The 26,087-nt window shown below is 37.2% G+C and overlaps 2 protein-coding genes across 3 annotated transcripts in view; one reads left to right on the top strand and one right to left on the bottom strand.

The window, feature by feature from the left end:
* LOC140253702 (rho GTPase-activating protein 22-like) overlaps positions 1-26,087 on the bottom strand; it is a 222,330-nt gene that overhangs the window by 8,475 nt on the left and 187,768 nt on the right. The window contains exons 9-12 of one of the 2 annotated variants that reach the window (XM_072339445.1): positions 21,198-21,384; positions 18,965-19,053; positions 17,490-17,588; positions 15,452-16,003 (exon numbers count right to left, since the gene is read on the bottom strand). Coding sequence is in view for 1 of the 2 variants with exons in the window: in XM_072339444.1 (XP_072195545.1) it covers positions 2,000-2,183; positions 3,667-3,685 (203 nt within the window). In the remaining variant the exon portion in view is untranslated. Of the gene's footprint in view, positions 1-1,999; positions 2,184-3,666; positions 3,877-6,762; positions 16,004-17,489; positions 17,589-18,964; positions 19,054-21,197; positions 21,385-26,087 lie in introns of those variants that run through there. The other variant, XM_072339444.1, reaches the window with a different exon arrangement.
* On the top strand, positions 8,018-25,867 carry LOC140253703 (catenin alpha-3-like). The gene is made up of 3 exons (XM_072339448.1): positions 8,018-8,118; positions 13,906-14,040; positions 24,221-25,867. The coding sequence occupies exons 1-3, from the start codon at positions 8,062-8,064 to the stop codon at positions 24,506-24,508; spliced, it is 480 nt and encodes a 159-aa protein (XP_072195549.1). The 5' UTR covers positions 8,018-8,061; the 3' UTR covers positions 24,509-25,867.

Genomic DNA, 26,087 nt, shown 5'->3' with positions numbered 1-26,087 from the left:
TAGATTGAATTTATGCTTGAACATCAACAGAATAAAAATTAAAGCAGAATGGTTTAATAAACAACCCGAAGTGAAAGCAGGAAGACATAACTGTACCAGAAATGCAGAGTACCAGTATGCGTGAAGAACAGTGAACACATGAAACGAATTAATGTTACAAATGTAGTTAGCGTTACATGCAGAAAGTTATTTCCAACAATAGCATGGGGTATACGTTTCTGTAGATTAGATTTAAAATCATATTTTCTACTACTATCTGAAGCAGAACTCTACTCAAACTATGGCAAGGAGTACTCAATGTGTCTTATTTTCCTGTTAATCCTGGGTGCCAAATGTTTAACAATGTTGCAGCTAATTGTGTAAAGTCTTGCTCTGAGAGACATAATGGAAATGCATGGCTTTATTCCCCGTATCATGCTTGACTACCTAGAAATTCATCTTGTACAGGGAAACGCAGCAGTTTATTCTGAATCTTGGAGGCCTCGGGCCACTCAGTGGGAAGCAGTCCAGCAATCTTACTGAAAGAAAACGCCAGTTGCAAGGCTCTACTCCCCACCCAATTACCAGAAAGGTGATTTCTTTCATAATTCTAGAAGGCAGCTCTCAAGGACAGCAGCAGTTACACACTTCACATAAAAGAAAATGACCTACTGGTTTCCCTCTCCCAGAGCTGGTGAGATCAGAATGACTATAAAAAGCATTCACATTCACATTCATTGGGCAGATATACTTCTATTTACGGTAGCTGTGCTGTCTTGACAAATCACTCTGGCAGGGAAGCTCGAAGCTGATCATTTCTAAGGCTTCTCACACAGATCACTGCCACAAACATTTAGTTTAGCACTAAGTGAACTCTAAAAAAAAACAAAACACAAAAACCCAAACAAATGGGCATGCTTGGAACTGGCTTGAGAAACTCCCAGAATAGACTAGGATGCTTAAAAACTGGAGGGGCTCATCACTTAAAAAGGGAACCTGCTTAGTTCTTCTGCAGAGATACAGAAAACAGTGGGCATACATTCAAAGAATTTGGGAAGAGAGTAATAAGGCATTATTACGTGTACGTGCACATAAGCTCAATGGGATGGTAAAGGTGCCTTAAGACACAAGTGTGACAGTCAGTGCAGTCCTTGTTGAGTTAGCGTGGGGGTGAGGTCTGGATTTTTGATGAAGGTTTTTTAGCATCAACCTTTTTTTACCTACTGTAAGTATCGTGCAACTAACCCAGACACTGGGAGCAAAACTCATTTGCCTACACTTATTAACTACTTTCAGTGCACAGGTCTTAAGGGGTTTTGCTGTACAACTGCTTTGTTCCACAGTTGAATATCCTCCATGGTGAAGCCTGCTTTCATAAGAGTGAATGCTATAAGCCTTGTCACAGTACACTCTGCTAGATAAGTCTATCCAGCTGTTTTTTTAAAGTTCCTTTTATTAACATCACCTGCAAGGGCTATAAACTGTTACACAGTTTATAAGCTCACAGAGCAGAGAAACAGACATTGACCCACTGAAACAAAGGTGTGCAAACTTTGAGACAAGTATAAACACTTCATCACTTTCCTGCATCAATGTGAAGGATAGGATGATGTGCTGATATTTCTGTTTCTCTGGAAAACCCAGCACTGTCAGACCATTCCAGGCCGCTGCTTCTCACCATCTTGACTGGCCTGACATATGCTCTCCTACCTTTCTTTTTTAGCATCCAGTTAAGTGTCTGGCCTCTACTATTCCAAATGCAGCTTCAGCACCTACTGCTTGCATTTTAGTGGCACCAATATATCCAAAACTCTCTCTGCAAAGGATACAATGAATTACTTTTGCATCTTGGAGAGGCTCCCTTTGCTGATGTTACACTAGCCCATAATATTCTGTGTAGACATTTAACTTTCAAAATGCTGCACTTCCTATTGGAGATACTGTTACTACAAAAAGCTTCATTTTCTAGTGTGATCACGTAGCACTGTTTAAAATGGGTGAATAGACACAGAGTACTTACTTGAAAAGAGCAGGTCCAAACACAATGGCCAAATTTTCCAGAGTCATGCAATTCACTGCACTGTATGTTGCTACCTTTAACAGGAAGGCAGACAGGAACTGGAGAAGGTTTTGATGTGCTTTGGGAAGGCAGCTAATTAACTGTCTCAGATTCTTTATGCATTCTGTTGTGTCAATTCTGTGCTCTGTATTTAAAAATAAAGAGGTTATTACACAGATATTCCTGGTAACAACAATCTCACCAGAGACACTGAAATATATTCTTTACTCTTAGTATGTATTCCAAATGACACATTTCTACACTAAGTTTTGATAACTATTTTCATAGATTTTCCAGATTACAAGTTTTATAAGCGCTCTTCATGCTATTTTTCCTGCTAGGGCAGAAGAAGCCAGTACTTGCTGCTTTTTTTTTTGTAGAGCTGGTAACAGGCAGTAATAATGTATATGAACACTTAAGGCTACCTTTAAGGACATTATAAGATTATTGGCCTTGATTTTCCCCAGAGATCTTATACATTTGCCTCTCATTAAGAGGTGTAAGGAACTGTACCCCTTCAGCCCCAAATCATCTCAGTTTCCTGACTAATTCATAGCTCTCCATCTCAAAACATTTTTGCTCTATAAAAACACAACTGCAGTTACACAAGAGATGCTCAGAAAAACTAAGTTGTGGATGCTTAGCGTTTCCTTGATTCTCATTCTTCAAAGGAGTGTTACAAGGCAAAAATCATCTCTGTTTGATCAGCAATTCAGAATTAGTGTGATAAAGTCTCCTGGTATTAGAACTGAAATGGCGATGCTGCTCAGTAACTGGCAGCTGATGCTCAAATTTGCCACAGATCTCCAGGATGCATCTGTGTAGCTTCAATATTGTGAACAGCAAATCACATCCTTTAGGGCAATTCTAACCCTAGAAAATACATTCCATAAAGATTAAGACCAATGTTGCCCAACACATTAATGAAAAGGGGTTGGAATGGAGGAGGAGAAAAGAACGAACAGCAAGATTATTCAGGCTAGCCAAAGCAAGGTGACTGCAAGAATCTGCAGAAACCAAAAGGTCTTTCAGCACAGTCTTTTGGAGTTGATGAAAGTGATTTTGTGTACTTCTTTTTGTCATCATTTTTAGTTGGATTCTTGTTTGTTTTCTTTTTTATAAGCGTTTACATAACTTGGAATTCAGCAGATGAAGTTTGAACAAGAGCAACGTGCAGTAAAACACACTTATTTGTACAGAAATGCTTGAATTAGTTATCACTGGGAAGCACTTGTTGTAATTGCCTGAAAGCATTAGCTATCATCCATGGTAGAGTTGTATTTGATTGTACACTATTAAGAACTATCAACGTGAAAAGGGAACTAGACAGTACTGCTGTAAGCAACTCCTTCTGGCTTTGCAATTGAAATACTTCACACCATTCCGTGCCACTTGCTGCTGCTAGACAGTAAGAAAACTGGTAAAAAGTACTAAATCAGAACGTGGAATAAAAAGGCTGCTGCGCAAGGAAACGTGAAATAAAGAAGATTTAGCTTTGGAAAGAGAGATGTGAGGCAGTAGAAATATAAATGTAATACTATGGTGATTAGATTCAAAAATGGCATCTCAGCAAGTAGTAATGCACTGAGCATTTCAGAGAAGGAAGTTTAGAAGTGACCACTCTGTACCTTGGAAAGTTTTTATCATGCCAGTACAGATGTTGTCTGGAAGAACAGCCACTGGCAGCTCATTTAGAAACAGTTTCAGAAGGCTGGCCACAGAATCAACATCTCCATGATTAATGAGGTCTACATTTTCTCCCTGATTGTACTTCTGCTTCAGCTCCTTGATTTTATTCACTGAGCCACTGATTCGAAATATACCAACACGCTGCAGACCTGCTCAAGAAGAAATATGAAGCAGTATACAATAGTTGTATATCATTATATTTTTGAACATATACAATTACACGCACACACACATGTATATATATAGGATGGCTGCATGGTATAGCTCCTCTGAACAAACGTGAAGGTATCAATAAAATACCCCCTCTATATTTTAATATTACCAGACCTTTGTCAAAACTGTAACACAAGTGCATGTTTTTTTGTTATGCAGTGACACAGTATTTCCCAGGGTCAGAACTGGCATGCTTCATGAAGAGGTGAGGTACAGACACTTTCTGGGGTGTGACTACTGACTCTTCCAGGTACTAGCCAGGCATGATACCACTTGAAAGCAGCCAAAGAGAAGGGAGAGGCAGGGTGATGGTGGTTACCATCATAGAGCCTCAGTGTCTCTGGTGGCCCACATGCCAGAATTTTTGTTGCATAGCCATGGCACCCAAGGACTAGAATACACCAGAGAGTTTTCATGATATTCCATGAAATTATCACAAGACTCAGGTGTTCTTTCAGACCAAAATAAGTGACCATTGTATTAGTGAAATAAAATGAATTTTAGACATTGCTCTCATCACTGAATTTGTCAAAATTCTCTTCCTGTGTTGTCTACTAACTAGATACTGTACAATTCAGTGAATACTGTACAGTTCTGTGATTGGTCTCAAATGGCAAAACAAAGAAAGAGCAACAAAAAGAAAGAAATGAATGGATGCTTCTCAGAGTGAAGCATGCTAAATAATAGTTTTATTTATTTTGTAATGTTGCTGAAAGCAGAAGGGGCTTGGACTGAAAAAGATGATCTAGATAGGGAAATCACAACAGGAGATCAAGAGGTTCTTGGTAGAAGCATAGACTGGAGTGTAGTGCAGGCAGAAGAATGTGCCTTTCCCAGTGCAGAGCAAAGAAAGAAATCGCAGGACTGACATAAAGGTACACTGATTGGTAAGTTGCTGCAAATAACAGTACTTTTCAATTCCCATTTTACTACCATGCTGATATGAAAGATTTAATTACTGTGTCTTCTTATGCTGGCATTTATTTTCAGTGTTATTTTAGCCACAGTTGCATTATTGTTCTGCATAAGTCTGGGAAAGCAGAGAAGTAACAGCTGGCCTGCCCATTTAACTTGAAGGAAACGAATGGTTGGACTGGATGATCTTTTAGGTCTTTTCGAACCTTGGTGTTTCTGTGATTCTATGAAATGTCTGGATTCTTGAACTGTTATGTGTTCAAGGTCTTCTACTTCATTGGTCATATATATTTCTTAAACAGTAGTGGTGTTGAATCCAAAGGGCTCATCTACCTCAGGCTCATTTGCCTCAGGGTCATCCAGAAAATGTAAGTTGTTAGTTGTACTCCCTGGAACAGGAGGTTGTTGCTTTGCTGGAACATATGTCATTAACAGATGTGCATGTTTCATTCAACGTCATTGTTTACTGATGGACCATGTAACCATATGAGTGGAAGTACCATATAATGCTGTTGTGCCATATAATCCATTGACTGCAATTGAAGGCTTTTCAAGGTTTTTCACAGAGCCTTACTTCACTGTAAAATTACATTTTAGGAAGGAAACCCAACACTAATCTACTAGTTTGGTCTTTTCTAAATTAAGTCATTCCCAGAATGTTGTGTTCTTTGTCAGACTTAGCTACAGATAACTCATTACTGTACAAAGGAAAGCGTTGGCTTTCTTCTGTACATACCATTTTGCCATTGCTTTTTCTTCTGCAGCATTCTAGTGCCACTTGATGCTTCTGCGATCAGCTGGAACTAGAAATTGTTTCTTATTGTAACACTGCATAGGGACTGACACCTCACTTTTGTATCTGTTCATTTAATTATCTTATGTGAATGGACAGGCTCTCCTTTTTGGTAATTATAGCTATATTTTCTTCCATACTTCTTGAGATAATTGCAAGTCTGGCCTCCCAGATATTTATATCCCCTTCCACTGTCAAGTGCATTTACTGAGGGGAGTACAGTGAGCAGTAAGCCATTCAGCTTTGCTGGGAGGCAGAAGATTGTGATGGTGGAGCCTTTGAATATGAAGTTAGAGTGCAAGTTAAAGCTAAGGATTAAGGGAATATTTCTTATAATTGCTTTCCAGAGTGAAACTGCAGTGTAAAAGAAAAAAGAAAATAATGCCTCATAGTGATGCCTGTTAGTCCTTGGAGTTAGTTTAGACAGTGCACCGGCATAGATGAAGGGACTGCGGACATACCGTTCATCGTGGCTCAGGGCAAGAAAGATTAGACTGTGTGACTTAGGTCTTTCTGTCACTGTTTTCCTTGGTGTTACAGCAGTTAACAGATTCTAAGCTTGTTCTTTTGTTTATATTTTTCAAGAGACCTTTCTGTGAAGCTTTTTCTCTTCCATGACTTTGTTGAGATGCTCTCAACTGATTTCATTTATACTAACACCAATTAAACTCCTAGTTAGACACAGCTAGACTTCACACTCTAATTATTTATGGGCTACTTCCAGTCTCCTCAATGGATAGAACAATTGATTTAAGTGATCCAATAACAATCCATCACTACCTTGGGGGCATATAATTGCTCATAAATACAGTAATTTGTGTCTCATCTTTGTTTTCATAGTCCTAAATGTCTTATAAACTTAGCTAATACAGCTTTAGTGCTTGTAAATAGTAACATGTGAGGAAATAAATAGATCTTCCACACAATAAATCAAATAATGGCATTCATAGTCCAGTATAAGTTCTGAATCCATTAAAAAAAAGGGGGGGAAAGACAGGCCAATTTAGAAATAAAAAATAATGAGCACCACAACCAAGAAATCAGAATTTCTCTCATAGAAGAGAGAAAAAAGATGGAAAACTTTGTAAAGGACAAAATTTATACTGCCACTGACCTGCAGATGGTTTATGGTGTTGTCTTACTGCAACTCCCTCAGGAGGTATATTTTTTCATTTTCTCATTGCAATGCTTGGAACAGCCACAGGATCCATAGCAGAACAACCACAGGGCTCATCATGAGGGCTAGAGAGCCATCAGGGTCTCTCATAATGCTTGGAGCAGCTGCAGAGCCTTTTGCGGAAACTGGAGCTGCTACAGGACCTACTGATGAAGGGTCCTACTGATGTCTTTTGCATTGCCACCAGATCCAGAGGTACTTTTCTTCTCCTTGACGGTGCTTATTAGTGTTAAACAATACTTGGTAGGCACATGTCAAGCCCCAGCATGCTGCAGTGATTTGTGTTGCCATCATTGTCTTTTTTACTGAATATGTAACCATATACAATAATGTTTTAGAGTAAATGAGTTGTTTTGTTTTTTTTACTACAAATCTTTCACAAAAGCTGAAATGCAGAGGTGAATTTAGCATGGGTTCGTACTTGATAAGTGCAAGGTAAAATAAATGTTGCTTCGTTAGCTTAAGTACTTCAAAGTTGAAGAAGGCTGAAAGTGGTTTCTAGACAAACTGTTCAGAGGAACTTGATGTTGAATTGTCCTGAATACTATGTAGCATCTTCAGATACAGTGTATCCAAGTTTTGAGTGGTGTTTGTTAGTTTTCATAGCATTCCTGTTCATGAATCATTTGTGCTTACATACACCGATTTCATAAAACAACCTGAGTTTCCTGACCAAACATCCACAGAGTCTCTGAATTCATCAGTCTGATAAACTTTCTTATTTGTATCTACTAGAGAATACTTCACTAGATAATACCTAATAGGAAACTGCTGGAAGGGAAAGGAACACAAACATTGTATAACTGTAGGGTAATTACAGCAAGCAGCAGAAGCGGTCTCTGTACTAAAACCTTCACTATTCCCTCAGAATTATCTATTTGTGACATATTGGAACTGGGCTTAAAAATCCATGTTCTTAGGATTTAGCATGGATTGCACTTGCAGGATGAAAATAACGTGTGGCATTTTTCTGGCACTTCTGTATCCAGCTGATGCCAAGCAGTGCAAATCTGTGGAACATGAAAACAAAACACTTGGAAGTGGGGATTTAATTAATGTTGCTTCTGTATAGACCAATGTTTAGTTGTTTTTTTCTAATTCAGTTGAGTTCTTCTGTGCCTAATCTGCATGGCTATGATTTATTCTCAGTTTTGAATAATGTAATAAAGTCTGTGTTTCATTTGAAGGGGTAGAGGACCATTGAAGAACACATCTGATGTAATTAATGCAGCAAAAATGATTTCAGAGTCAGGATCAAGGATGGACGTCCTAGCACGGCTGATTGCCAATCAGGTAGGTTATTTATGTAGCAATGCATTAACCTTTGTCACAACTTAACCTGTGCACAGAAGTTCCAACACCTGTGAAGATCACCTACAGAAATACAGAAATAATAGTTAGGACATTTTTAGACCTGATTTTCCTTTTTTTTTCCCCTCCCAATTTCTGGAAATGATGGATATATCGATCCATATATATTTAGGTACATATGCAAATGTATATGCACATATACCTATTTATTATATACCTGTATATTTAAGAGTCTGTTAAAATTCTGCTTTACAATGTGAGTTCAACATTGTAGTTCCTCCTTTGCTTTCTCGGTTAAATCACTCAGAAAAACAATGAGGCAAATCACCTTAGATGTGGAAACTCATCAGCACCATAGTTTTTCCAAGCAGTGTTACCAGTTGCAAGGTCTCAGCTCAGTGCTTAGGTTACTTTTCTTCTTGTCTTAAAATTACTTGTTTTACAGCACATTATATGTATTTTCTAGAATGTTTGCTTTCAGCTGTATCTAAGTTCTCTTTCAGACATCTTTTCCCTCCTAGTATAGGCCTCTTCTTTGGTATTTTTATGTCTAATTGCTTTCAATCTAAATACTCTTCTTGACAGATAGAAAACTGCCATCTGCATACCTTATGTCTGGAGGTAATTTCTTACCATTGAAAAAAAAAAAAAAAATTATCATCATAAAATGCTTTACAGCTATGGGTTTCTTTATTTCCAAAAGCTTCTCCTGGCTAAATAAGCTAAATAACAGAAAACTAAAATAAATGAATAAATAAATCAAACCCAAACCCACTCCTCCAGCCAAAAATCAAAGCATGATCCATGTAAATGTGCAGGTATGGTTAGCACAACAGCACTGTAGCTTAGTACATTCATTCAAGAAACTCATGTAGGTAAGGTCAACAGGGCCTTACAAAACCAGGCCAGAGAAGAACAATCCAGTGAAATTTTAGTCAGCAAGTATTAAAGCCATTTACTTTCCTAGCCTTTTTGGTCCAGAGTAGCAGGGTATATTTGCTGTTTTCCACATCCTCATGTACTTTCTCTCTACCCCTCGCTTTTGATTTTCACCTGCTTAATATTTATGAAGCAGCAACAGTCTGTGTGGGGTTTTTTCTTTCATGCCTCTCTCAGATGGTGATGCCATAGAATTTTGGTAACTGGTCTATACAGTTGTGATTTGTGGAGAAAGAAGCGAGGTAGAACACCCCTGTTTCTGATCTTGATAAGTGTTCTTCCAGCACGTCTCTTTTCAAATGAACTGGATCCTTCATCATTTTCTTTCATCAATTAAAAATTAAAATTGAAAACTGTAATCATTACTGATATAGTGCAGAGAAAAGTGTCATAACCTTTTACTCCATTTTGAATAAAAATTGAGTCTTTCTTAGAGAACTGTTCATTCCCTTATGTTTTCTTTCTGTATTTTTACAGTAACTCCAGACTAGAAATGTGAACAAATCGGTGAGGGCAAATTGGACATAAATTGTTAGTGCTGATAACCAGTGTGCTGATAATGCAGATAAGCATTAGTGCTGATAACCAGTGTGTTTCCTAAGTTGCTGGGAAATATGACTCCATTTTAGTTAACTCTTTTACTAAATTCACTCAGTTTCTATTTGTCCTAAGAGCCTGCACAAAGTTGATAAGCCTTGATTCACCTTTCTCATCTGACATGTACCTAAAACACACTAGTCAGTTTATATGTAATTTCTTCTCATAAGCATTTGAAGCAAATAAGCTTCTAATAAGTATAACAGATAGTGTATGTGCATATATATATATATAACAGATTAGTGGAAAACATGCTTCAAAGACATAGGACTGAGTCAGATGTCTTCATCAGTAAGTTCAATAACACTGCAGTGAATATAACTACAATCACAGCTAGATAGGCATCTGACTTAGTAAAAAGGGGAATCTCGCTCTTACTCCTACCCTCAGATGAATAATATGATCCTATCATTCCTCTGGTGACTAGAAATCTTTTAATCTTTATTCCCAAGCAAAACCACCCTTTGCCGTACAAAGTATTTTTCTCAGTGTGTTTTTCTTTAGTCTGCATGGTATTTGTAAAGACTAATAGTTGTTATTTTAACATGTTTCTTCTGCTTTGCTCTCTTTAAGAATTTTTTCATTCTGTTAACCACCTAATTGCTGTTCAATGAATTTGGTTCAAACTGAAGGAACCTTCAAGAATTTGGTGTCCAGTCTGGAACATGAATTTTGATAAGGTTTTGTGAACGCTCTTCTCAGTGGCATAAACCAGTTATTTCAGTAAATATTTCACACGTTCTCTTTCAGTAAAAAGTAAATTATATGTGTAACTTAGAATTGCATGTAAAAATGGATTTCTATTATTTACTTCAAAAGAGAAAACCGATGGCTGTACATCATACCGTCAGGTATGTGTTTTAAGGTAAAAGTCCATGCATTCTTTATGTATGTGATTTTCTTCACCACTTCTTCTGCTATTGAGCTTACCCTGCATCACTTCAATTATTCATTATCATTTCTAATATTGTCATTTAGTTGGGCCACATGAGTTTCATCTTCACAGTCAACTCAGGACTCAGATATTACTCTCGACTATGTCTTTGCTGTTATCAGGACCACAGTAACATATGATGAGCATTTTCAGTATTTGAAGAGACATGTGAGGGGAAAAAAGCAAAAATTCCTCTTTTTCCTCTATCTAGATGGAAACCTGAGAAAAAACCTGAAAAAGCCATCACTGTGTAATGAGGAATCGTTGTATCTTCGATATGACATGACATAAAACATTTCCAAATGAATGACTTTTGTTCATTCTCCTTGTAATTTCAGAGAATCAAAATTGAGAACTGTGGAATTACATATCGTGTAAAGCTTTTGTGTGAGAAAAAGCACACAACACCAAAGAACTGAAACTCTATTTGCAGTATTCTATGATCACTCACAACAGCATCTCTGTTATGTTGTGCTTCTATTCTAATTTTTGTAACATTTCCATGTACTGGAAAGAAAGGGTTTCTATGTGCTAGAATCAGCAGGATTCAGTCCATATTCACAGCACTTAAAGATGACTTGGAGTTAACAACTGCAAACATAGCCACACTGCATCAACTTAGGCAATCACAAGTGTATTGCTGATAAATTTAAGTAAGATTATTTCAAATTCATTGTCAAATTTGTACCTGAAATCCCAAAAAACATTAAGGTAGTGCGTCCTGTTTTTAGTGGCATGTGGTGTAGATTAAGGTCTTTACTACAAAATTCTTCAATAAGTGTTTCAGCAGATGCTGGTCAGGAGATGCTGGTCCATTATGATCCATTATGATCCTGGTAAAATAGGCACTTGGACTGTGAGGTAAAAATGCTGTTCATCAGAGTAAGGAAGTAATAGTGAAAGCAACTGTATGTCCCCTTCATCTCGTAGGAACCCAATGTGGTGCAGCATCAAATGGGCCTTCTACCTAAGCACAGCATTCTGGAGAGACCCTGTCCATTCAGTAGATATTCTCATAGATATATAGATATAATAACGATATCTATAGATATAGTGTGTGTATATATATACACATACATACACACACACACACACATATATATAATATGAATACTTATATATATGTTATATAAATATAATATATATAATATATATATATTATATAATATAAATATAGAAATATTTATAAATTATATATATATGTGTGTGTATATATATATATATAGTTTATTATATATATGTTATGTGGGCCAACATAAGATGAAGGCATTTCCTTTGGAGCAGCACTTGTATATCAAAAAGAAGCCCTCAGAATTTGCCAGGAATTCTACCTAAGAACTTGTTTCTCTGTGCTAGGCTTTGAAAAGGTAACCCTTTGAAAAGGTAACCATCGATGGGCTGTGGAATGATTAATCTCAGTATTTTTAAATTATTTTCAGTTGCAGCTGAAAGTTTTCTCACTAGTAAGCACATGTTGCTTGTACCAGATGTTTATGAGGATTCCTTATGGAATATCCTATTCACAGAGTACAATTCTTTCTAACATATTTTTCTGGTTGATTGGGATACGCTGTAAGGTATGAGACTTTAATGTTCTTCATTGTACTTTTATCTTACCTAAGCTAACATAAAATGTTACCTTTATTCCTAGAAATGCCTTATATCTCATAAAGTTTTGTGGGTAAAGTACATAAAAATGGGCACAGTGTGTCAGACCAAAGGTTTCTTTAGGTCAATAGTGAACATACACAGGACTCAGTAAGATGACAGCATGTATTTCATGATACTTCCTTACCTTCGCCAGGTTAAGTAAAGCTTTGCTTTAATAAAGCTGCATTTCAGTAAAGCTGTGTTTATCCTGCAGGTTTATGAAATTTATTTATGCCTTTTTCCAGCAGTGCCTTACACTTGCTTTTCTAAATGCTGCTGAGCCCTAGACCAGTGTTTTGATAGAACTGGTTTAACCTCAAGGTCTCAGGGGAGGTTATGTTTTCCCTATCTTTGGAGCATACCATCTTCAGCATTTCTTAAGTGTTATGCATTTCTTCCTTAAGTGTTTGCAAGGAAGACAGTAAATGTGATGAACTTGCAAATGTTATATAATAGTATTATGTAAGAAATTAAAATAGCGTTGTCTCTGAGTTTCTATAATTGATGCTGTCACAACTTGAAGTTGATGAGATGCTGTATTAGCAGCCTGTCTGTCTATCTGCTGAGGTATTCCAGTGGGGAAAAGTAAATCACAGAGAAATGGAAAAGCAAGCACCTTATTCTAGGAAATAGACTTCTAGTGTAGTTGTGATGCTCAAGGAGTTAATGCTGCACTTGGACAGAAGGGCAGATATTTTTTTTAAGCATTAGTTTAACAAGTAAGCAAGTGTTCAAGTTTTCTCAGCAGTCATTGAGATCTGAATACTGGTAACACTTCAAAAATGGTGCATGTTGAGAGGATGTTGAGAAACGCCGTTCTGTTTTTCTTTTAAACTACGCTGAAATACAGAGAGCACTTCAGTAATGGATCTACCTGAACACAAGGGGAGGACTAATGTTTCATTCATATTAACAATTTTTCAGATTCATTTGCTACATTCTTTGCTGCCTCTTCTGAAAGTCCAAAACATAAACCTTTTAGTTTACTACTGCAGAGCCATGAAGAATACAGAATCATCACACTTGAAATAAACACATCCCATTTTAAACAACTATTAGGTTTCTTCAGTAAAGCCAGTTGTTTACATGTAAAGTATTTCTTAAATTAAGTACAATTATCGCTTTTTCAGGCTTTTAACCCATTATAGATTTATTTAAATCAGTACTTCCCCTCTAAGTATTGTGGGAGCTCACAGAAGTGAAGGTGGAAAGATGTTATTTTTTAAGTATTGAAATAAGTGAATTAGCCACAAGCTGTTCTTATTTTCCTGTTCCCACTGAAACAGCACATCTGACAGAAAATGGATAAAACCTTGTGTTTTTTTTTTAAAAAGCAGATCGATATTAGGAGATAAAGCGTAACTTTTATAAATGTTAACATTCTTCTTGCATTTGTGCTTACATTTGCCATTTAACTATTACTTCTAGATACCTTAGAAAGAAAGCCTCTTAGGAATTGAATGAAGAGCAGTCATTCCGTACATTAAATAACTTGGTTAGCAGTGTTGCTGAAGCAGGCCCTGCAGTGTAAAAGAAAAACTAAGTACAAGGACGTTGGTCTGAGTGATTTGAATGCTCCTCAGTTAAGTACTTAATATGATGTCTGAGATGAAATGTATGTGCTTTACTATTCTTTTCTTAATTCTCAGTGTCCAGACCAGTCATGTAAACAGGATTTGTTGGCTTACCTAGAACAGATCAAGCTGTACTCCCATCAGCTCAAAATCTGCAGTCAAGTTAGAGCAGAAATCCAGAACCTAGGTGGAGAGCTCATCATGTCTGCTGTAAGTAGAAAAATGTAATGAATTACAGTCAATACACAATAAAATATCTTCAGTTTAAATTGTCCTTTCCTGTGCTTGTGATGTGTTCTAGTACAGGCCTGAATTTCTTTTATTCTCTTTTTTTTCCCCTTCTTTTTTTTTGTCACTTACTTTAGGAAGAGACTAAGAAAGTGAAGCATGAATTGCAATCACTTGTGAATCTGTTTTTCTTTATAGAGTCTTAAAAAGGTATTAATTTATTGCTGTTATTCTGGATTAATTAGTTTTTAAGAAACAATAGTCTTTTAATGTATATAAAGTATGCACAACTGTAAGGATGTATGCACAACAACTGGCACTCATAGTTGTACTTCCAGTTGAGAACAAAGCACTGAAGGCCAATCTTTAAAGTCCATACGAGGGCTTGCTTCGTAGTTTGATCATGAATTAGCTGCTTGCATTGGAAAAAATAGATTAAAAAGTCATTTGTGTATGGAAGTACAGAAGCTGTCCGTGTGTGTCTGTCCATCTCTCTCATGCAGAAAAAGATCTGGGAGCCTATACGTAAGTACGATGCTGTAGAAAATCTGCAGATGGAACATCTGTGCTCTATCTACAGATCATCTGTTGGACAGCTGCATTTCAGCTTTCTGTCTAGTTTTTTATTGGCATATGCAACACTGCAGAATCTTGAGATTCTCTTCACATAAAAACAGTAGCATAGGTTTTATTATTTTTTTTAATGGAGTCTGAAATGTAGCTGAGTAGAACTGTATTCTTCCCAGTATTGATCTTCTCTCATCTGGTTATGTTATTAAAAAGCAACAACCAGAAAGGGAGATGTCAGGCATGATTAAGCAAAAAGAGGACATGCTCTTGCAGATTAAAAAGAAAACAACAAAACATATCATTGTCTATCAAGTACTGAAACGATGACTCTTGAAATATATGTATATGAAACTATATCCTTCTGCATGATGAAGATCTGGCACAGGAAAACTGCTAACATAGTAATGTTCAGAACTCAACTTCTGTGACAAAAACCAGGATGATATGCAAATGAAGAAGTATACTGTAATCCACAAACACAGCTCTCAGTTGCTCATTCTCTACTGAGAATGAAAACTTCTTTTACCTGTTTTTTATCAGTGCCCTATCACCTTGTTCTTGTCTGTAACTCCTGTGATAATGTCCTTTGGAGTGTGTCTCATCAGAGATTAATACCCTCCCCTTGCTGTGGGCTGAAGGGGCTGACTGTCCTGGGGAAGTTAGAACGCTTGGGGCTGTCCTGCTGATAGTCCTCCTAACTGCCCTCCTCGTTCAGGCCATTAAAACTTACTGTACCTTACTGCTTTCAGTTCTGTGGACAGCAGCCTCTCCAGTACATTCACACCTGACAGCGGCTCAGTAGATGGTCAAAGTCCTGCTTGCACGGAGTATGTACAGAGAAACTGAAGAGCTGTTCATTCAGTTCTGCTTTTTTATCCATTTAACATTCCTGGGTTGTGTTTAGTCTTTCATACTCACATAAAATACTGAGTTTTTTTAATGAATCAATCGGTGCCAGTTTGTATACTCCACAAGTGAAGATGGTAAGGATTCTCTTAAGTTTTCACAAGGTGTGATTAAGCAGGAAATAAATATACTTTCTGTTAATTAAATTCAAATTTATGTCTCTTCAGGCACAAAATAATGGGGTAACATTTGTGGTACACAGATGGACAGTAATTGCATTTGTATAAATAATCTGATACTTTTTTTAACAAGCACTGCACATCGACAGGCCCAGCATGCTGAGAGTAAGCTTGTTTCAACAGTGAGTTAAAAAAAAAATAAGAATTGTATCACACCATTAACTTACGTGAGCATCTCCCTCTGTGACTCCTGACAAGCACATAAGTGTTTTTTGTGTTACTTACAGTCAGTATCTTCTTGTGTTTCATCTTCAAATGTTGTGTTTGGCAAGAGGAAGTCTCTTTTGACCCTAAAATTAAAAAAAACAACAAATCTCAGAGGTGCATTATCACACAATTTGCTAAGTAGCAAAGAAAGAATTTCTCGTATTAGCCAGCCATACCTGTACATTGAAGGCTGCTTCGCTGATTTTTCTGCAAATGCCTCCTTTATCTTTGAATTTTATTCTTGTCCTCTCAAAAACCAGACTTAAACACTTACATTAGTCTATTTCTGTGTCAAATGCAGATGCTTTAATGTTTCTGACTTCTTGCTTAAAAGTTCAATTTAATTTAAATGTGTCTCCCTCACTGAGTTACCATGCTAGTTACATCAGAAATTACATGCAAGATATTTCTATGAACATTTCAGATTTGATGGTAATAATGCAACGAGTTAGAAGCATATGCTAGCATGTTGCAAAGTGGAAGGTATCCTTGGACAACTATGCGCCAGGAAAGTCACATCCATTAAGGCTCCAGGTCTGTGGCAGATGGCAGGTTGCTCAATGCCTTTGTTACAGTTGGAGGTTTTCCGTTGCTGCAAGAGAGAAGCTATACAGCAAGAGCTGCTTCTTTGGCAGAGGAAGAGATGAGCAGCAATGCATTGCAGTTGCTCTTAGGTCTTTTGTGTGGTTTGTTTCTTTCTCCTAAAAATAAAGAAGTGAAGATGGGCAGAATGCCTCCCTGCGAGAGTTAAGAATGGGCACAGAGGGCTCAGCAGCAAGTTGGCAGTCTCCTGAGATACTGGCTAGTGAAATAGCGCACTTCATTTATTGTGGGTGGGCAGTTTGCTCCACTGACTATGGTAGTGCTGTCCTGCGTGTACTGCTGAGTGACCTTTGCTAAGTCCAAGGCTGTGTTCTGACAAAGCAGCTCCTTGGTGAGCCAGTTTGTTTCTCTTTGCTATTACTTTTTTCCACATCATGGGGAACTGATACTTGTTTGTTTGACAAACTCATGGTGGAGAGCTACTTGCAGTACCTTAGCCCACGCATAATATCATCACAGCATTTGGAATCTAACAATAATAAACCACTGCTTTACTAAATCTCTACTTTAAACACGAGGAGATGGAACATTGTTTAAAATTTTACTTCACTGAGGGCTGCCCAAAAAGTCTAATTTTTTTTTTTTTTTTTTTTTTTAAATGACACTACATCCTCCACTGCGTGTGCTTTATATATACTTGTAACTAAGTGTGTACATGGCCTTTGGAGGAATGGAAGGGGATACGGTTTTCAATTATCTAGGGACAGCTCTGTTACTGTTGCTATCTAAAAATGCACCCAACTAACTAGAAGCGTGGGGTTTTTTTGTTGTTTTTTGTTGTTTTTTTTACAAAGTAAGGATGTAGCAGTACTTTACATATTGCTAATGTATGCCACAGAACAGGTAGCTTTTTTAAATATCACAACTGGCAAAATCAAGGGATTCAGCTGACTGCCCCCAAGCATATGTTCTGTTACAGCCTTTCAGTCTTCCACTACTTACGTAAGTAAGTTGTTTATCATGTACCTTGTACACAGGATCTGGTCTAATTATGGGACTTGAGTCCAGCTTGAAGCAAATTCAAGTAATAACAGTGGTTTTCTTGATTGGAGTCAATTTCCCTGCCTGAAAAATGGGTAAAAAGCAGAACAAACTCCAGATATACTTGAGGGAATGTTAATGATAGACAGATAGACACAGATAACCAATGGAATAACCACATTTTTTTAAAGAAATTTCAGCTCACAGATAAATATACAGCCCTGGTTTAGCCACCCACCCACACCATGAAGCAGATTTCCTCAACCGAGTTGCACAAATCTGGATGAAATCTTTGCTGTTCCAAGGGGACAGCACAGTAAAGGAAAGGTGACCAGAAAAGAGGCTTATTAAGGCAGAGAAAACCATTCTCAGTAAAGGGAAAGAAAATTCACAATGGAAAGTCTTTGGATTATTTTATATTAATATATCATGTATGAGGTCTTGAGTCCACGATAGGTTTGTATGTCATCTAGCAGCTACATGAAGAAAAATGGTAATTAATCAAGTACGTCCAACCTTTAACTTTTACCTGTGCTTTCTCAAATACCCATCTTATTTCTGTGCAACTGTTACACCAAGATCTTATTGTTTCTAGTAAGAAAAATGAAATTATTACTATTTCGTGTGTAGAAAAGCCAAGAATGTAAATATCCTCAGTTCAGAAAACAAGGTAACTGCTGTTAAACCCGGAACCTGACAAAGGGAAATTCCAGTCTTCAGTGGTCGGGGTTTAATTCTTAACAGAGTACTTATTCTGATTGAGGTATTTACATTTAGACTGATTATCCTGCTGCTTTTAAGAGATGGTATCCTGCAATTCAATCACATTAACAGTGATTAAATCACTTGATTTTATTTTTTTTTAACAGCAGCATTACTGAAAACCTTAAAAAATACGCAGAAAAGCCTCATAAATAAAAAGGATGAAAAATTAAAAGCACAGCATAAGCATTCTTACCTTACATGCTTAGCAAGTCATCTTTCTGCAATAAAATGCAGACTTTGTGCTCTTAGAAGAAGTCAAATCAAGTCTGTTATTCTTTGATTAGTATTACTGTAACAAAAACTTTGCTTCTCAGTGTGTATTCATACATTTAAACCCAGCAGTTTTAATGCAGATACATTTTTAATAGCTGACCTTGTTTCCAAGATATTTTTATATTCAGAAATCCAACACTGAGTAAGTTGTATGTTTGATACTCAATTCTAAGTTATCATTTTCAACTGTGTTAAAAATGGAAGTCTAGATGAACTGTAAACGGGACTTGGGAGATTGCGAGCAGCCTTTTGTAAATCTGTGCTCAAAATCTAAAACTTAAATTCAAAAATATATATATATTTATATACCTATATCTATCTATTTATTTATATGTATTTGTATATATTTATATATATATATCTGTATATATATGTATTTGTATATGCATAGTTTAGAGGAGATCAATAAGTTGTATCCCTACCTGACATACACGCATGTTATGAAGAAATGTTTTGTATTGTTTTCCCCTGGCTGCCACTTCCTTATGTCAGTGAGACAGGATCTGCAAATCTACACAGGGAATACGAGAAGAGTGACTTATTTAGATGCTTTAAGAAGAAAGAAATTCTGTATTTATGTAATTAACTGCAACAACACATGACAAGGCAAGCATCACTTTCTTAGTAAACAGAAGATACATACAAGAAAAATTTTGTATAAATTCTCAGTCATCAGTCTCTTTTGCACTATCAAACAATGAAAATAATTAAGTGTATTTGTTATTACAATACACTTCTTAATGGATTACTACTACTCCCAAGACATTATTATAGAAAACGCGTGTAAACATTTTTTAAAGAGAAGCTTCAAAATTAAGTTTTTTTTTCCTCAACTCCACTATTTCTGGCTTTGTTACTTAATGGAGAGTTTGCCTAGATGAATTCTGGCTATTGGGTGTGCTTGTATGCCATGCCACTATTGTGGGAAAAGGGGGCAAAACTTGGGAACAGTTGGGCAAGGACTTCCGTATATTTATATATGAGTTACTAGTTGAAGAATCATTCCATATTTTCATTGTCACTGGACAGTGTTCATAGGAGAGATGGCATATTTGGATGAGAGAGGGTATGATAGAGGGTATCGTTTCAGAAACTCCTGTTATGACTGACACAGTCTAATCTCCAAAATACAGGAAGTACAGAAAAAGAGAAAGTGGGAGTCAGGCAAAAGAGCCTTTGTTTTTGCAATGAATTCTTATATACCACTTCCTATGGACTGAAGAATTTACAGCGACAAGTCCCTAAATAAAATGAACTTAACTTAAATGCTCAATGAGTTTTGTTTTTTTTTTAATCAGTCTTTCATTTATGCCAAGTTTCATTTCATCCATCTTCTTAGATAGGCGACCTTGAAGAACCTACTGAATATTTATTTGAGATAAAAGTATCCAAGTGAAGATAATCCTCAACTACATCAGGTTTATAAAAGAACAATGGATTTACACCGAACTCTATTATATTAATGTCACTCAGCTATGAAAACAGCTGCTCTCTAAAGAGGAAAAAAAAAAGATACCACCTGATTGTTATCATCTGTAGCTCCAGGAACGGCTCCTATAAAAGCTTCTCTGAAATTCTTAGTATGGTTAAGAAATAACTGTATGTTTTTGCTTCACAGTGTCAGCATAAGACCAGCATAAGATTCATCCAGAAAACTTATGGGGAACAGGTAGATGGATCTAAGATGGATTCTAAGACAGTGCAAATAAATAAATAAATAACATGGATACTGATGGCATTAAGTGAGCAGTTTTTTCCTGTATTTCACTGCCTATCCAGAGACACCAAGAGCATCATAAATGGAGATTTGTGCCCATGCTGATGTACCACAAACTCCATCCCAGCCACACATGCTACAGGAAGTGCAGCAAAAAACCAAATGCAAACATCCTTATTGGTATTCAATTTATTATTATTATTTTTTTAACCATGTTGCTGCATCAGACCTGATTTTCCTAGTTTTATTTTGCGTATCTGCTTCTACAAGCCTACATGCATCCCAGGATAGGCAGCCTGGTTCCTTAAAATCTACAAATGATGGTCCCCAAATACACGTCTTATTGGTTTAAACTGCTGTCATGCAAAGATTACACAACCATTATAAACTGGGAATTCTTTCTAAAAAACACATTTGCTGTAGCAAGGAATGAACTTTCAAGGCCATGCCAAATTTTACATGTTTTCATGGATTATATACATTTGGTCCTCCAAATTTTAACCACCCATGAAACATCAAACAGGGCATTGGCTTTTTTCCTAGCACTTCTGGAGGAATGTTCAGTATTAACTGAAGATCTTTCAGTTCATATTTAATTCCAAAAATGCAAATCCCATCATTTCCTATCTATCTATTACTGTTTTTTGCCTTACATACATTCCTGTGTTTAAAGTGTTACAAAAGCAACAAGTATACAGACAGTAATGCATTCTCCTCACCTCATCAATTCATTCACAAATTCATTTGACCTGGCTTATGGGAGGCCACCATTGCTAACACATCAGCATTATATACACAAGTGCAAATTTTGCTAAACATGCTGTGTGCATTGTACATGAAGTATTTCTGTCTATACCTTTACACATACAAATGCATGTTCAAGAAATAGAAAGCACAACATCTCTCCTTTGAGAGGTGCAAATTGATACAAATTTTACCTGATTTTTTTAATTGGTGCTCTTCCTTGCTTTGACAAGAACATCAGAGGTGGATATTGGTGGTATGGAAGTACAAAGTTGAACCTTCTCAGCAGTATTCCCTTGCATTTTGTTGCCAAGTGGCATATGGCAGCAGAGGGGCAGCCTGACACAATGGCATCTGCAGTGAAGGAGCATCATTAAATTCCTGCATGGGGAAGAAATAGTGCCCATTAATATTCGTTCACACTGAAAGTTTATAGAGACCAACCAGGGGATGCAAGCACAGTGTGGCAGTGGGTCCTGTCTTCCAGCAGTGGTGATGACAGCAGTGTGAAAGACAAGCTGCATTCTAAACAGCCACGTACAGCTGTCAGACATCACAAAATGCAGAGTGACTTGATCAGCTCATCTGCTCCAATCAGCTACTGGTGGTGACTATGTTGAGAAGCAGCGTTTTGTACCTGAGAATCTGCTCTATCAAATAGCTTTATTGTGCTATTTGCATTTGTTGTAGTTTCCCTGGAAATTACTAAGAGGCATTACCTTTGGACCAACCTCTATATTTACAACACATATAAGCAATAAATGTTAATAACTGAGATTTAAATAAATAATTACTAGCTATTTCTAAAGGACTTTCTTCAAGCTATTCAGAATGGAGATGCCTTCACAACTGACATTGTCAGCCTTATAATAAAATACAGCACGGTGTATTTGAATAAAAAACTACTAGCCAAGATGTTTTTTTATACCATATATATGTTCCTCTAGCATTTCCTGGGAACACTATCAAAACACAAACAGTACTGTAAAGCAAAGGGGGAACACAGCATTCATTACAAACAAATTGTGAGCAAATGTGAGCCCTGTGCTTAATGTGAACTATGGCATCATTTAGCCATGATCCACACATGTCAAAAAACAAACAAAAAACCCCAACACCTTCCCAAAGAAAAGAATCAAAACATAGCCTACTTTCTTCCTGTTTGAGTACAACAGATGTGTGTATACCTTCTCAGTGCTCAAGGGTGGCATGCAGTGGCCTAACATCAGACAATGCTGTAAGAAAAAAGACCAAACAATCCTCTGCAGCTGGATTTTGAGACCAGGAGACATAGTCCGACACCCTGCACACATCAGTTCCTCTCCCTCTGTGATATTAGCCCTATTCTGGAAGGATGTCCCTGAGCCTTATCAGTCTGTATTCAAGAAACTTGCAAAATGAGAAGGCGACCTCATTTTCAAATGTTTTAAGTAACAATGATGGCCAATTATACAATCAATTTTTTTTGCCAGTGTTGGCCTATATAAAATCCTTGCTCTTACTTTTAGCTTTTATCAAGACACAGCCTGCAACTTAGGCTCTTCCCAGTATAGCAGTAATTCTTCTGCATACAGCCTGCTAGATATCACCATCTAAAGTGTGTCAGACCAGAACTGTGCCTCTGACTGTTGTGGTTTAACCCAGCAGGGGGCTGAGCACCGCACAGTCATTTGCTCATTTCCCCCTATTCCCAGTGGGATAGGGGAAAGAATAAAAAAAAACCAAAGTAGAACTCACAGGTTGAGATATTTACCAAGATAGAGAAAAAGAAAATAATTATGACTAGAGATATATAAACATATATAGCAAATGATGCACAAGTAATTGTTTACCAGCCCTGACTGATGCTTAACTACTACCCCAAGCACTGAGAGAGATGAACTCCCACCTCCTTCCAAACCTCTTCTGCTTGATGTTCTATGGTACAGAATATCCCTTTGGCCGGTTTAAGTCAGCTGTCCACATTCTGTTCCCTCCTAGCTCCTTCTGCCCATCACTGAGAATGACCTTGGCTCTGTACAGCACTGCTTAGCAGCAGCTATAAACATCAGTGTGTTATCAGCATTGTTTTTCCCCTAGAACCAAAACACAGCATCTTACCAGACACTCTGAAGAAAACAATTCCATCCATCTCAAATTAAAACATGAGAGTTTGAGAATCACTGTGTCAGAATAAAATGCCTTTACTCAGCACATGCCACAGGTCTGTGTTGGCCTTTCACACAACTGTACTGTGCAACACAGATAAATCTGTCTCTGTCCAAGCTGCCAAAGCCACTGGGTGTAAGGAGAGAACTAAGAAAGTAAAGTGGCCCCAGCACTGTCTGCTTTCAGTCCCTACACACCATGCAAGCCTTAGGTGAGAAGGGAACAGTATACTCAGGTTTTGTATTCCACTACAGAGCAGCACAGCAAAGATAACAGTAGTTAAAACTGCATTTTTTTTTCTCCCCACTCAAGTCAGCCAATTTTCAGTTGGAATCAATATATACTACTTTCTATTTCCAGAAATATCTATAGAAAATACCTTTACTTTAACACTTGCTTGGCTGCGTAGCATGCTGTTAAATACAGTACCATGTGACACAGAGGTTTGTTTTGCATTCTGCCTCTCAAGGTTCTCATTCCTGAAGGGGAAAAAAAAAAAAAAAAAAAAAAAAAAAAGAAAGAAAGAAAAAAACCCAAGGCCACACAGTCACTGCAGTTTGTGTACAACAGCACACACTTATTAGCTTTAAAAATTCTAGCCATTGAGACTATATTCAGCAGCTACTAATTCAGCCACTTCACAGTATCCCTGCAATGCTCAGAAGCACGTGAGAAAGCCTGGAATGTGAAGGGAGCAGCTGGAGAATTTGCCTATTGCTGATGCTAAGAAAATAATGGGTAACATTTTTATAGCTCTTCTTTGAGGTGGTTTTATTACCAGTCAGTAGTAATCGCAGTGATGCCCTGTAGACAAGAATCATGAGTTCACACTTAAAGGCAAGCAACATACATCTCAATAAGCCATTATACTTCACCAGCACAGATTCCTGTGTGTCACTTTAATACTGACCAGTGGAACATGAATATAACCATCAAGCACACCAAGAGAAAGCAAACAAATTACGCTTTCCTATTTTAGTCTTAGGTTTTAATCATTGTTTAATCCTGAGCATATCATGATTAAAAGCGGACTGCTTGCCAAGACTAATGTTTCTGTTTCTTATTACAGTTGGATAGTGTCACCTCACTAATTCAGGCTGCCAAAAATTTAATGAACGCTGTGGTACAGACAGTGAAGATGTCCTACATTGCATCCACAAAGATTATCAAGATTCAGAGTCCTACTGGCCCACGACATCCTGTTGTGATGTGGAGGATGAAAGCTCCAGAGAAGAAGCCTCTAATTAAAAGAGAGAAGCCAGAAGAAATCTATGCTGCTGTCAGAAAAGGTTCCGCAAAGAAGAGAATCCATCCTGTCCAAGTCATGAGTGAATTCAAAGGCAGGGAAATAGTCTAATATTGTCTGTCACTTTTTATGTTCCTTTCTTCAAATTCTGATGATTTTTCACTTTTCCCCCTACTTACTCAATAACTGTACATTAGCGTTTTGCTTTTCTACAAATCTGTAAGTTCACATTTGCTTAAATCACTTGAAAATGATGTTGGATTATTTAACTGCACACAGATGAAAAGTACTCATTTTGCAGTGTCAAACCATCGTGCCTTCTTACTGGCAGGTTTCAACAGGGCATTTCTGAGCGATACGCCATGGCACTGTGTCACAGCTGGTGAAAAGCAGAACGCAGGGTGCCAAACTGTGCCCCAAGTCCTTCTGCATTTATTAGTCAGGTATTGCTTCACCACTAATACTCAACTGCATGTAGTTTAGGACATAGAGAATTTTTAAGTGCTGTGTTTGTTGGGATACTTAATCAGGATCATTACACTATGACTGAAACAGCCAGACTGATGCTAGTTGAGGGTCTGGGCCTTTAGCTTTAATCTAGATTGAAAGATCTGAAGATCAACCCCCTCCAAGGCCTATCAAAATAGGGGTGGATACGAAAGCTTGAAAAATTTTGATGAAACAGTGTTATAGCAACAGGGATTTAAGAATGTAATAAAAAAGCAATGATTGCAACACAGCAATAATAGCTCTTTAAAAGGATTTAATTAATTAATTAATGTCTCCTAGTGAATTCACAAGCCCTTTCTAGTCATTCACAAGCCCTACTGCATCACACTGATAACCTATTCTAATAACAATAGAAGCTTTTCTAATCACAGCACAAAAGAACAAGTATGGATTATATGATTATACTGATATTAGTGTGTAAAAAAAGTACACATACATCTCGAATATGAACAATGTAATGACTGCTTATGACAGTTTAGTCTCAAATGCAGGACTGTTCTGTCTAGCAGCTTGTTAAATCACTACATTATGTTTCAACATATGTAACAAAGTGCTATTAGTCAGTGATTACCACCAGGCCTTGGTACAGTACCTCTGGAAAGAACGTTTTTACTAGATCTGTTTCAATCCTGAATCCACTTGGATTGATTTTTTAAAAGAAGCAAGCTTGTCTTACCTGCCCTGTTTGTTTTCCCAGACTTCACTCCTTACTTGTCTTTGCTTTGCAAGTAGATCCTTTTTTGCTACGACTTCTATATTAGCTCAGGTGAAAGGGCTCCCTCAAATGCCAGAGCATTCAGGTTGACAAATGTCAACCATTCAGGACAGTACAGCAGTATAATTTTTAGATTGTTGATAAATAAATCCCAACAAAACCTGCACTGATCATTCATTATAGATTTTACACATCAGGATTCCACTTTCACCAAAATGACATTTTGTCAAATGGAACAAAATTAAGGAAGGATTTGGAAAAAATATACTTATTTTCCAACACAGATCACCTCCAGTACAGTTGCATTAAGATCTTAGTCACATATATAGGTTTTTGTTAGTCCCCTAAGAACATGGAGTGGGAAGCAGCTAACAGTTAAGCACAGCAGGTAGAGGCAATATATAGCCAGTTGTTCCATCTACTTTCAGTAGGTCTGCTAGCAGACTAGTAAGACCTGAGATAAAG

Source organism: Excalfactoria chinensis, chromosome 6, assembly GCF_039878825.1.
Source record: "Excalfactoria chinensis isolate bCotChi1 chromosome 6, bCotChi1.hap2, whole genome shotgun sequence".
NCBI lineage: Eukaryota > Metazoa > Chordata > Aves > Galliformes > Phasianidae > Excalfactoria > Excalfactoria chinensis.
Note: the sequence above shows the minus strand (reverse complement) of the source record. Positions and strands in the feature narration are given on the sequence as shown.